We start from the raw sequence: 13,540 nt of genomic DNA, 5'->3' as shown, positions 1-13,540 counted from the left end.
GAAGAATATTATATGACTATTAAAAAACACTAATATTTATTCACACATTATGTGAAGAATAAAATAGAATAGAAATTAATTAATTTTAATAAAGATTATTTCTATTTTATTCAATTCTTCAGATGTTGTACTGTATAAAAAAATCGTGTTACTATAGTCGTATTTTTATTAGTGGTATTTTACACTATTTTTATTTCATCACATAACACTGACAACATTGTAAACATCAGTTGACTTCGTCTAATTGAAAATACGACTATAAGTATAGAAATTAAACATTACCTCAAACATTGCTATCTTCGACAACACTGATTTCCTTTTCGGTGTTTCCTTTACATTAACATTATTGCTTTGTTTCGTATCATCAATTTTATCAAAAGATCGTAATCTGCTTAGTATTTTACTGACTTTGCCTGGAGTATAGTTTGAGTCATCACCTTCTTTATCATTTTCTACGTTTGCTTCTAATTTTACAGAGTTGTCGCCTTTATCTTCTGCAGGTTTAATATTTTCTGTAGCAGATTGGTTGTCTTCTATATCAACTGATTCTGGTTTAATGTCTATAATAGCATTTACTTCCATCACTAATGGTGTTTCGACAATTTCTTCTATCTTCAAAGTAATATCATTTTGGCGTTTTTCAATATTGTCTTTTGTAATTCTGTCAATATCTTCTTGTGTTGCCACTTTTACTGGTTCAGCTTCGGTCAATTTAATATTCGACTGTTCTGATGACTTTATACCCGTAGAGTTATTGTTAATATTAGTATCTTCTGGAGCCAATGTTTCAGCGGTAGTTTCATTTTCTGTATGCGCATCAACAGTATTATTAGGTTTATTGTTATTGCTTTGTTTTTCATCATCTTTAGAGCTATATCTAATTCGAGGTGGTTTTTGTGGTATTTCTCTAGTTACTGGACCTTTATTATCTGTATTACTAATAATCACATCATCTCTAACTTGTTTTTGTAGCAAGTTTCTGTTAATTGGTATTTTACTATCGATTTTAGCATCATTTATTTTAGATTTCTCAATTACCATCTGTGCAGGAATGTTGTTTGTTTGCAATTTGTTGTCATCATCGCCTCGTTTTGATATTTGTGGTATTCTTGATTGTTTAACTTTATTAATATCAATCGGTTGTACTTTATTGTCTTCATAATCATGAATTATTTCCTCGAATTCATCCTCAAGCTGTACTGAATCCTTAATATTGTCACTAGTATTGTCAGTAACTTGTTTTGGCTCATGATGGATAACTTCGTCGTATATTTTATCAAACTCGTCTTCCACTTCATGACCTTCGTCAAAAGCAGGTGCAGGTGTATTGGGCGGTGTTGTAATTTTAACCTCTTTAGGTTTTAGAAAGGATGAACGTTTCGAAGGTGTTGGAATCTGGAATGAAATTGAAATATCTTTATACATGTAGGTATTACAGATGCTTATGGTAAGTCAAATCTACCGTCAGTTCAGAATATAGGCGAGAAGAACTGAAAAAAGCTGTGATCCAACTTTTTTTAATGAAATAGTACATAATGACTAAGAGTAATACATTGAATGAAATTATTTCAGCCGCCAAGCAGCTGAATTTGTTTCGGCTATAGTTTGAAATAGGACATTGAAGTTCTCTTTAGTCCTCTGGGCTCCCTCCGATCGATTCCCCAATAATTCAAACAGGAATCGATATTACGACGTCCTAAGTCGAAGTTAGCCCTTAGCGATGTTGACGAAAGTCGTATCCGTCAAGCGGGAGTTGGATTTCAGCCGCTCCATAAGTCCTTCCTTTGGTTTGGAGTGCCATCTACACTCACCCCCATCGTTCGATGAAGGCCAGCTTCGGCCAATAGCATTGGAATGGTACGAAAAAAGTCATCGGGAATGGCAATGCATGAGTGGTATCACGGTTATCTCAGAATAACGTGATGTCTGTAATTCTGTTTATGTAGAATAGAATAGAATAGAATAGAATAGAATAGAATAGAATAGAATTGAATAGAATAGAATAGAATAACATTTATTACATCACACATCACAACACAATAAAAACTATGCTGACAGCTGCACATAAATGATTATATAAGATAAACGTAAATAAAAGACAATTCATTAGAGATGAAATCATTATATACAAAAAAATAAATAAATAAAGGAACAAAATAGTAACAAACAAATAAATAATAATAATAATAATAAACCAATACTAAGTAATAATAATAAAGTAAAATGCATTTCCTATACACCACTGCGGAGCATCGTCACCGCGTCACTGTGTACTGATCTGTGTGTAAGGGACCCATCTCAGCATTATGCCATGACAAATGCCACGACGCTGATTTTCAGTGGAACCCCGTATATAGGCGACGGTTACCACTTACCATCCAATCCGATCACGAACAAGCTGTCAGGTTGTTGGATCTTTTTTTATAAACTACTATGTTGGGAAACAAGCATACGGCCCATCTGATGGTAAATGGTTAACGGTTTCAGGTTGTGAACACTGATTAAATTTTTTATTCTTTGCGATAGCATATACTGGTGGTCACTCTATTCTCCCAAATTTGAATTTTAATAACTGTATTTATCATAAACATGTTCCACTATTATTTGAAAAAAATACGAGCTGAGTTTCTTGTCAGTTCTTCTCATCTCGATATCATTCCGAAATGACGGTCGACTTGACATATCATAAGAGTCTGTAATAGACCTACATGAATAAAGATATTTTGAATTTGAATTTGAACGTAGCTTATAGACGCCTAAAACACCAGGCGTGTCACGTGCGCGTTGCCGACCCTTAAGAAACCTTAATATACCCTTCTTGAAAAACCCCATGCTGTAGTCTCGTCAGAAAACCTCGACAGGAAGTTCATTTCCCAATCTAAGTGTACGCGGGAGGGAGATCTCTGAAACCCCACTGTCCGAAACCACTTAGGTTCTAGCGTGTAGGGATGAATTCCCTATCGATGGCGAGCGGTGCGATGGTAAAAGGTAGCCGTAGGCATCATGTCGAGCAATTCCGCAGAACTAAGTCCGTTGTATAATCGGTAGATCACACAAAGCGAAGCGAAGTCTCACCTCAAGCTCAATTTTAGTTTTTTAAACTAGTTTTCATTAAAAAATAATGTGAATTGATGGTATACCTTACTTGCAGCATCATTTTTCTTTTCATTAGCGTCCTGGTTGATATTTTTAAACTTTTCTAAGGCCTGTCTGAACTGCGACGTTGGTATTCTGGACCTTCCTTTATTATCGTTGTAGGTTTCTCTTTCAGTCCCGGGTGTTAGAGTTTGTGCTGCAGTTTTTGTGGCGTCAGCGTTAGTCTCGTCGTGTTTTCCGTTGACTTCATTGTTCTAGAAAGAAATGGAAATAATCTTTATTCTAATAAATCTAGATATAATCTTTATCCTAATAAGACTACTTTATTCTAATAATCTATAAGGATGGCCTCGATGTACTCTCCGTCTTATTCGCCATATTGGACGGTCCAGGTTGTTACCATCCTCGTATAAAATAGGAAGTGAAAGAAAGAAAGAACAGTGAAAGTACCAGGATAACATGAAGTTACAGGCAGTTGGGTGGTGTTTGGTACTTCATGTATATAGGCGACGGTTGACACTCTCTATATATTACAGACCATTTATTTTTATATTTGGCGACCCCGGTAGTCTAGCGGTTTAGCACATCACTTTTCTTCCCATGGTCCCGGGTTCGATTCCTCGCACGGCACAAACATTTGTATTCATGAGTATAATTGTTTGTATCAGTCTGGGTGTTTTCTATGTACAATATGTATGTATTTACGAAAAAATCTATATATTTGTATCAGTTGTCTAGTACCCATAATACAAGGTTTAGCTAGCTTAACTTGGGTCTAGATGGCGCTGTGTGAATTGTCCTAAGATTATTATTATTATAAGCACTTTTCGATAGTCATATTTTTTTATTCTACCGCTCATTCGGAATGCTGTCTCATCACAAGACGGATGAGCAAGAAACTTGCATGTTGCACTTTTAAATAAATATTGTTTTAAGTAAATACACATTAATAATGCATGCGACAATCAACATAGAAACCGCTACGCATTCAATCTTTGTGCAATCAGATAACATTGTCAGCGCTATGAATTTTAAGTTAGATTTCTTCTACAAAAATATTATCATTTATAAACTTTTCAATTTTATAATGTTTTTTGAAATGAGTTCAGAAGATTTTTAAGAAGACTCCATTGCAGGCAAATTTCTATGTCAGATTCACCTCCGGTCCCTCTAAGAAACTGTCAATTTCCCCTAAGAAATTTCCACCTGACTTGACCTCATACTCATCCTATCATCCTCCACTGGTGCCCCGCCAGCGTATACCGTTATCGCGGCCGGGTGCACAATACTTAGAAGACCTTCGGTTCTATAATATATAGAGATTGTCAACCGTCGCCTATATACATGAACAGTACCAAACACATCACCTAACTGCCTGTAACTTCATGTTATCCTGGTACTTTCACTGTATCACACCTATTATTTTACTAGCGCGCGATTTTGTCCGTGTGGAATTTAACTTTCCTTGTCTTAAATAAAAGATTTTTTTCTAAAATGAAGCTAGCCTAAGTTACTCCTTATTATATCAGCTATCTGCCAATAAAAGTTTCGTCAAAATTGGTCTAGCCGTTTCAGAGATTAGCCGGAACAAATAAACAGACAGACAAAAACGGTAAAAAGTGTTTTTTTGGTATATGTACTGTATTTATATTCATATGCATGTAGTAAAAAACGGTTATTTCAATATTACATACAGACAAAAACTACTCGACAGATTTTGATGAAACTTAACAGTAATGTAGCTTATACATCAGAATATGTAGGCTATAAATTTCAGGTGCGTGAAACCGCGGGCACAGCTAGTATGTTTATAAATAATTTTTATTCTGTGATTAGTTATATAGTGAGAGATATGATTTCCAAGGAATTGATAATAAATTGATTAACATTAAAATTATTGCATATTTAACACACCATTTTACCGCATTTAATAGTAATATCTTTTGTTTATGGTTTAGTAAACAGGAAAATATATTTTGTCAGTGGGAAAGGCATAGATGTGTGTGTAGAGTTTGTGTCTATGATCATTAGATTTCAAAAATAATTTCGTTACATTGGAAAAGGAAAAAGAGAAGCGTGTCTATAGTTTGTGTCTATGGTCATTAGATTTCGAAAATAATTCTCAAGTATATTTTTACTGTGAATATATTACTAAACTTCCTTCACTCACGCTTCGTATCTGTGTCTATGGTCGTTAGATTTCAAAAAGATTATTTTTTTCTGTGAATGTATTACTAAACTTCCTTCGCCCATGACTTCGTATCAGAGTCTATGGTCATTAGATTTCAAAAGGAATTCTCAAGTTTATTTTTTCTGTGAACATAATACTAAACTTCCTTCACTCTATGTAGACTTCATATGTGTCTATGGTTATAAGATTTCAAAAAAGAATTCAGAATTTTTTCTTAAACCAAACATTAGGGATATTAAAGATGTCGCTTGATTTATTTATTTATAATTGCACATGCATATACTATAAATTTAGAATATAATAAATTAACAATACACAAATGGACTCTGTTTAAATAGTATAGCAATTTCGTATATGACTCAATCCATATTTTTCAACAGCCAAAAACGTCAGGACGAGGTCAGTTCGTTACGACTAAATGAAATTTGAAATTAAAGTGTGTAATGTTCTCTTAGCTCTTATAAGTAATAGGTCTTTATAGAGAATATTTTTTTAGGCTTTTTTAAAATCTTTATAGGTATATAAAAATTACGTGTCACGTTGTTAGTCCGCCACGAACTTATAAACTACTGAACTGACTGCAAATTTGATTTGCACATTGTGTGCAGTTTGATCTAACTTGAAAGATAGGATAGCTTACATCTCAATTTATAGTCGCAATATTATTTAACCTCAGCCACAGCAACGCATGGCCGAGTCTGCTAGTATATTGTATTTTTTTCGCGTTTTATGCTTTCGAGTAGTCTTGTATATCATTAATCCTAATCATAAAATTCCTGGTGAATTTGTTACGATGGGCTAACTGACCTGATTTCATGCTCATCTTATCAACCCCCACTGGTGCCCCGCCAGCGTAAACCGTTAGCGCAGGCGGGTACACCATTTCATTATCATCCCTAAAAAAATCCTAATCAGTCATTTGAAATCACGGCCACAAGTTAGTTTCCTATTGAGATCTATTTCATATTAAGATCCGGCACCTCAGTTTAGGTTTCTGACAGGTCGGGATCGAATGGGCGATGTAACTTTGAACTGACGTACGTACATAGATTTTAAAAGTCAAACCACATCAAACTGCGCTGTTCCAAGGTTATTTGGTCACATTAGTTGACATAACCTTGAAACAGCGCAGGTTGGTGTGGGTTGACTGTTAAAAACTATTGTTTTTAGAATTTAGAAAAGCCCAAAATTAATATGTTTATTATAAGTTAGAATAATTATATTTTTTTATGTTAATAAGGCAAATAAAAGATATTTAAAACTTTACCGAAAATTGTACGTCAGTTCAAAGTTATATTGCCCATTCGATTCTGACTTGTCCGAAACGCAGTCTGTGCTGCCGTACCGTGCCGTGACTGTATCTGTAACTTCAAATAAATGAAACGAAATTGTATAACGCAAAATTAAATTTTATTCATTTAATTTAATATTTGTATTCAAACTTTTCCACTGTCCTAACGATTGTTTTTCCGGGCAAAGTCTGTTTTTTGAACAAGTGTTGATAACTCACCGATATGTTTTCATTTACAGACACCTTTTGCAACTTCAAATCTCCCTTCGTGTAAGTTGATTCCTCTTTTGTCACAGTTATCACTGGCGATAGCACATAGTCCACGGGAGTTTCGACTATAATGTCATCGTCTAAAGTCGAGTTATCAATGACAACTGCGTTCACGTCACCTTCTCTAAGTTCCTGCTTGCCTGGTACCTCACTTTCGATATCCGAAGGATTTATATACTCGATTTTTAATTCGTGTACTTCCGGTTCCGCCATTTTGTTTCTGTAAGTTTTTTTAATGAGTATATAGGGCAATATATTTATTTATTTAACTTCACATAATACAAAATATAGTTTAGTACATTTGGCGGACTTAACACCATGCGGCATTTTCTACCAGGCAACCATAGGTGGCGCAGAGAGTAATTGTTGGCGGTGCAAATATAATAAATGATTAACAAAATGTAATCAAAATATAAACAGAACGAATATATGTATATATACACAATACGAAACATATATAGACATATATATAAAATAAACTTAAATATATATCAAATAGTCTGACAGTCACAGAACTAAAGAAAGAATAGAAAAAATGGAAAAAAGAGAATCGAGCGAAGAGAAAAAGTTATAAATTCAGATATATTAAAAGAAAATTTATTCGTATATCAAGAGCTAAGTCATTCCAAACTTAGATAGCCTGAATGGCGTAAGAATTTTGGACGGAACCGTGTGGTTGTGCGAATACAGTTTATACAATTTACAATAAGAAACTAATTATAATATAGAAAGTTGGCAATAGGAGTTGTCTCAGCTGTTGCTGATATAAGCACAATCTTAATGAGGTGCACTTATACAGCGCTGGTTTTCAGCCCCCATTACTACGGGGACTGAAAAGTTTTGAAAAGTTTTTTTTTACTGAGTACATTAAAAAAAAAAACTAAGATGCGAGTTTTTTATTATAAACTATTAAGACTTACGTTTGAGCTGTAGGCAGCAAGAATTTCAATAGTCGACTATGATCGCCGTGTTCCATATAATCATTACTCATTTATCATTACAATGATAATTATTTGATAACAAATTTTATTCATTTGTTACCTATATTTAGATATTATTATTGTACTGCAGTTTCCTACAACATTTCGGCTTTAATATATTTGCGGATTATTTAATGATGTTGGCCGTAGCTGGCCTTTACAGCTTCACCGGACGATAGGGGGCGGGTGCAGATGGCACTCCAAACCAAAGGAAGGACTTATGGAGCGGCTGAAGGCCAACTCCCACATGAAGGTTACGAGTTTAGTTTAAATACGGGGAGTTTGATAACGTTTTTTTTAGTATTGGTAATTGCCTAAAATCTTGAGCAAAACTTTTTTGTAAATACATACATAATATACATAGAAAACACTCAGACCGATATAAACAATCATACTCATGAATACAATTGTTTGTGCCGTGCGAGGAGTCGAACCCGCGACCATTGGAAGTAAAGCGGTATGCTAAATCTATAGTATATAAAAATGAATCGTTGTTTGTTAGTCTCGCTAAAATTTGAGAACGGCTGAACCGATTTGGCTAATTATAGTTTGAAATCTGCGTGGAAGTCCAGAAAAAGTAAAAACAACAATTTTATTTCCCCATACAAACTGTTCGTACCTGTTAAACAGCGTGCGTTCAGAAATGTATTGCTTTGCTAAACTTCAGCAAATCAGTGACATATTATTTAACTCTGAAGCGGAATGGAGTTCTAGGGGTCAGCTAGTTATATATATATATATATATACTAGCTGTCCCGGCAAACGTTGTATTGCCTTAAAATAAAAAAAAAAAATAAGGGTGGACTACCCCTAACATTTAGGGCGATGAAAAATAGATATTAGCCGATTCTCAGACCTACTCAATACGCTCACAAAATTTCATGAGAATCGGTCAACCCGTTTCGGAGGAGTATGGGAACAAAAACTGTGACACGAGAATTTTATATATAAGATTAGCTTACACGCATATCAATTGTGCTATTGGGGTCGACAGAAACAACAAAAATGCTTTAATATAGGAAATGTTCCTGATGCTATCAAACAATGTAATATAATGCATTTTGGGGCAACGTTACAGGAAGAAGTTGAAGTTATTTAGAATTAGCCACAGGATTATTTGACATACGAATTCTGACTTCATGCAATTATAGTTTTAATAATATTGATTGACATTAGTGGAATACTGTGACATTTATTATTTTATAATGGTACTTATTATAATATTTTTAATGAAAAGAAATTTAACGACATATTTTATTAAAATTATTATGATATCAAATTCAAATTCAAATTCAAAAATCATTTATTCATGTAGGACATTTTAGCCGCTTATGAACGTCAAATTTTTACATTATAATTTTATTTTTTCCCTACCGTCCAGTTCGGTATATAGATCCAATTGAGAAGAACTGGCAAGAAACTCAATTGAATTACTTTTTTTTTTTAAAGCCAGTTTATTTACAATGTATTTTATATAGGTGTCTATGTCTAACATTAAATGAAAATTCAGTGCATGACCAACTATTGCCATGCACACTCATCATTCAAGTAATCGTTTAGTGAGTAATAGGCTTTGCTCAGTAAATATGATTTAACAGATGTTTTGAATTTATTTAAGGGTAATTCCAACATATCCTTTGGTATCTTATTGTAAATTTTTATACCTATTCCCATAAAAGACCTATAAACTTTTTCTAAACGATACTTGGGGACAGCAAGTTTGTCTTTAAATCTGGTATTCATATTATGAATATTGCTGTTTTTTGGAAATCAATTTCAATATTTGCATACCCCTACGGGTATGTCGTGTACTTATATTACATATATTGTAAGATCAAAATTACCATGTAGCAACCAAATAAATAATTAATTATTATAACGACAGAGTCGTTATTTTTTTTCGCGCAGGACATGAATAAAGATCTTATTTTTACCGCGTTCAGAGTGTAACTCCTTACTTGGTATGATACCTTAGTACTCTGGAATGACAATATGGATGACACTCGATGAAGGATCACCTGTGGTGCTGTTGCCATATGCCTCTTCGATCGATCCCCCGTCCAATTCAAAGTGGGATCGAAATTATAACATCCTAAGCCGAGGTTCGAACCCCTAGCGATGCCAGACTAAAGTCATATGCGTCAGGCGGGAGTTGGCCTTCAGCCGCTCCATAAGTCCTTCCTTTGGTTTGGAGTGCCATCTACACTCGCCCCTATCGTCCGGTGAAGCTGTAAAGGCCAGCTGCGGCCAAGAGTATTCCAAGTCTGTAGTCGTTAATTGCGTTAATTAAGTATTAATTAAGTAGTAAGTTAATTACGTACCCATATAAAAAAAGTTACAACATTACTTAGCGTGCAATTGTATATGCCTACCTTAATGAGAAAAAGGTGTGATGAAAATTAATAATACATCTTTTCTACCACAGAGTATGTAATTCACAGGTTATCAGTATGGCATTATGGCATATTATACTTGACACAGATCTAAATAATTTAAAAAAAAAGTTAGTGACAGATTCGATTTTGGCGGGCTATTTGACACTTCCTATCTAAGAATTATAATTCAGGCATAACTGAAGACAATGGCTGTATGGGCTGAGTCCTTTTGCCTTTCCCTAAAAAGGGAAAAATCGAACCAAAAAAAAAAATTCAGGCATAGAAACCCTTTCAAAGATGAATGGAACCAAAAAAATAATAAAGCATAGAAACTCCTCTTAGACCTACAATACTACACTAGTATTTGTAAAAAATGAATCATTTGATTCCTTTTAATGCTATCAAATTATCTTATGTAATGAAGTTTGTGAGTTTGGATGGATGGATGTATAGTTTGTTGGATTGTTACTCTTTCAGGCAAAAACTGAATGGATTTAATATGATATAATGAAACTTCACAACAATATCGCTTATATATATTGTTAGTATATTTCTAGATTATTAATATCATTTTAATTTATATAGTTGCTGTTTTTCTTTTCTTTTTATTTTATTTCTTAGTTTTTTTTTATGACCATATTGCTATTATGACTATTATTGTTAATGTAAGTATTGCATACGTTTATTCCTTGGTGAGTGCATTGGTATAGTATTGTAATACTCACCGAGAGCATGTAATTTTATAAATAAAATAAATAAAAATAAATAATATTTCATAATAACACATAGCCTATGTCTATAAATTTCACGCGGGTAAATCCACGGGTATAACTAGTATTAAGATAATATTAATAACATTACCGACCGAACTATATCATTTATTTCTTTTTCTTACACTTATAGCATAATAATATATTTGGCTTAACCCCTAAAAAAAGAAAAAATATCTAATTGATTGTCAATTTTGTTTTTTCGCGCGCTATTTTGACACTTGCAACGTGTAACTACTACAATGGCTGTATGGGTTGTGTCCTTTCGCCTTTCCCTTCGACGGGAAAAACTAAAAAAAAAAATTGCACCGCGTAATCACAAAAACTATATGCACTTATCACCGATTGATCGTTTTTTAATGTACTGTTCATTAAATATGTAGTTATATGTTACATATATATGAAAGTATATGTAAACGCGTATATTGACCGACGCGGTTGGGACTACTGGCATTCTTATTGTGTTATCTACTCGATAACAATAGATATTGATTTGTTCATATCTCCTCATAATGATAATGTGATATCCTCGCATAATATGATATTTAATTGTGTTAACCTGAATTCTTTATTTTTATAACCTACTAGCTTTTACCTGCGACTTCGTCCGCGTAAAATTCACTTTATTTTCATTAAACCACCTAAAATTTCTGTCTGGGATTTTCTCCAATTACAAAAAAAGATGGCGCTGCGTGAATTGTCCTGGGTTATTTTTATTACTAGCTGTGCCCGCGGTTTAATCCGCGTGTTCTTTTAATGTTAGCTATATTATTGTAAAAATCCATTTAGTCTTTTTTGTGTGAAAGAATAACAAACATATATCCAGTTCATTTATCTATACATATAAATAAAATTGGAGTGTCTGTTTGTAATATGGTATTTTTTTTACTACACGCATATGAATATAAATACAGAACAAACACCAAAGAACCACTTTTAAAAAAATTTGTCTGTCTAACGGTCTGTTTGTTCCGGCTAATCTCTGAAATGGCTGGACCGATTTTGACGGGACTTTTATTGTCAGATAGCTGATGTAATAAGGAGTAACTTAGGCTACTTTTAGAAAAATAAAGTTAAATTCCACGCGGACGAAGTCGCAGGTGCGGCTAGTTTATGTTATAATTTTCTAATATTATATATTATTAATATAATTATAAATTAGGCGTGTGCATGTGGCAGAAATGCGAATGTTAAGATGGATGTGTGGGGTTACCAGGAATGACAGAATAAGGAATGAGTATATACGAGTTTGAAAGTCGCGCCGGTTATAGAAAAGTTGCGAGGTAACAGATTGAGCTGGTATGGGCATGTTATGCGGAGGAATGAGGACCATGTCTTATGGAAAGTGTATAATATGAATGTGGATGGATGCAAAGGGAGGGGACGCCCTAAGAAAAGATGGATAGATTGTGTGAAAGATGATATGAATAAAAGAAGAGTATGTTTAGATATGACGACTGATAGAGAGCAGTGGAAGAGAATGACATACTGCGCCGACCCCAAATAATGGGATAAAGGCAAGGCAATGATGATTAATATAATTATAAATATCGTTGGAAGGGATGTAGAAATAAAGGACAGAAGTAAACGAATGAATTTCAATTTGGTTTCACGCTCTTCACGTCTCAACCGGACGCCGGCTGCCTGTTGAGTGTTGTGGTTGGCTTACATGCTGCTATTTATTTCTTCATAATATTAATACTAGATTTAAAAACAAACTCGCTGAGTAGTTTAGTTGAAACTGAGTTCAGCAGCTTTTGCCGTGCGTAAGGTTAGACAGTACACTGATACTGATACTGCTAGATTGGTCTATTTCAGTTATTTTCATAGTTTACTCTCTTATGGAATATTATTATGGGGAAAAGCGGCAGATATTAAAAATATATTCATATTACAAAAACGTGCCATTCGAGCGATCTACTGTATGAAGAGTCGTGACTCATTAAGAGAGAAATTCAAAGAGGCAAATATTCTCATCGTTGCTTCTCAATTTATATATTCAAATATCCTATATGTTCATAAAAATCTTGACTTATTTCCAAAAAATAGCAATATTCATAATATTAATACTAGATTTAAAGACAAACTTGCTGTCCCCAAGTATCGTTTAGAAAAAGTCAATAGGTCTTTTATGGGAATAGGTATAAAAATTTACAATAAGATACCAAAGGATATATTGGAATTACCCTTAAATAAATTCAAAACATCTGTTAAATCATATTTACTGAGCAAGATCTATTACTCACTAAACGATTACTTGAATGACGAGCGTGCATGGCAATAGTTGTACATGTACGGGATTTTCATTTAATGTAATATGAGATTATTATTATTATAAAATACATGATCAGCACTACATAATTACGCGATACCACTCTTGAGATACTCATACGTTGTTATTCCAGAGAACTAATAGCTCATGCCTCTTATCCTCTAATTTTAAAGCATATAAAATACTAGCTGTTCCCTCGACTGCGTCCGCGTGGAATTTAACTTTATTTTTCTAAAATAATAATATTTTAAGTACCGATTGTGACGGCCGTATTACATGAGCTACCTGCCAATAA

The 13,540-nt window shown here is 33.7% G+C and overlaps 2 protein-coding genes across 2 annotated transcripts in view; one reads left to right on the top strand and one right to left on the bottom strand.

Annotated features, from left to right (window-relative positions):
• LOC131855730 (probable serine/threonine-protein kinase kinX) overlaps positions 1–7,907 on the bottom strand; it is a 29,364-nt gene extending 21,457 nt beyond the window's left edge. The window contains exons 1-4 of the mRNA XM_059207028.1: positions 7,769–7,907; positions 6,798–7,068; positions 3,150–3,350; positions 283–1,395 (exon numbers count right to left, since the gene is read on the bottom strand). Of these exons, the coding sequence (XP_059063011.1) occupies positions 283–1,395; positions 3,150–3,350; positions 6,798–7,068; positions 7,769–7,839 (1,656 nt within the window). The 5' untranslated portion in view covers positions 7,840–7,907. The remainder of the gene's footprint in view (positions 1–282; positions 1,396–3,149; positions 3,351–6,797; positions 7,069–7,768) is intronic.
• LOC131855729 (synaptic vesicular amine transporter) overlaps positions 1–13,540 on the top strand; it is a 98,319-nt gene that overhangs the window by 21,159 nt on the left and 63,620 nt on the right. The gene's annotated exons all lie outside the window — the stretch shown is intronic.

Source organism: Achroia grisella, unplaced genomic scaffold (assembly GCF_030625045.1).
Source record: "Achroia grisella isolate CSIRO2021 unplaced genomic scaffold, CSIRO_AGI_Agris_v1 utg149, whole genome shotgun sequence".
NCBI classification, from domain to species: domain Eukaryota; kingdom Metazoa; phylum Arthropoda; class Insecta; order Lepidoptera; family Pyralidae; genus Achroia; species Achroia grisella.
Note: the sequence above shows the minus strand (reverse complement) of the source record. Positions and strands in the feature narration are given on the sequence as shown.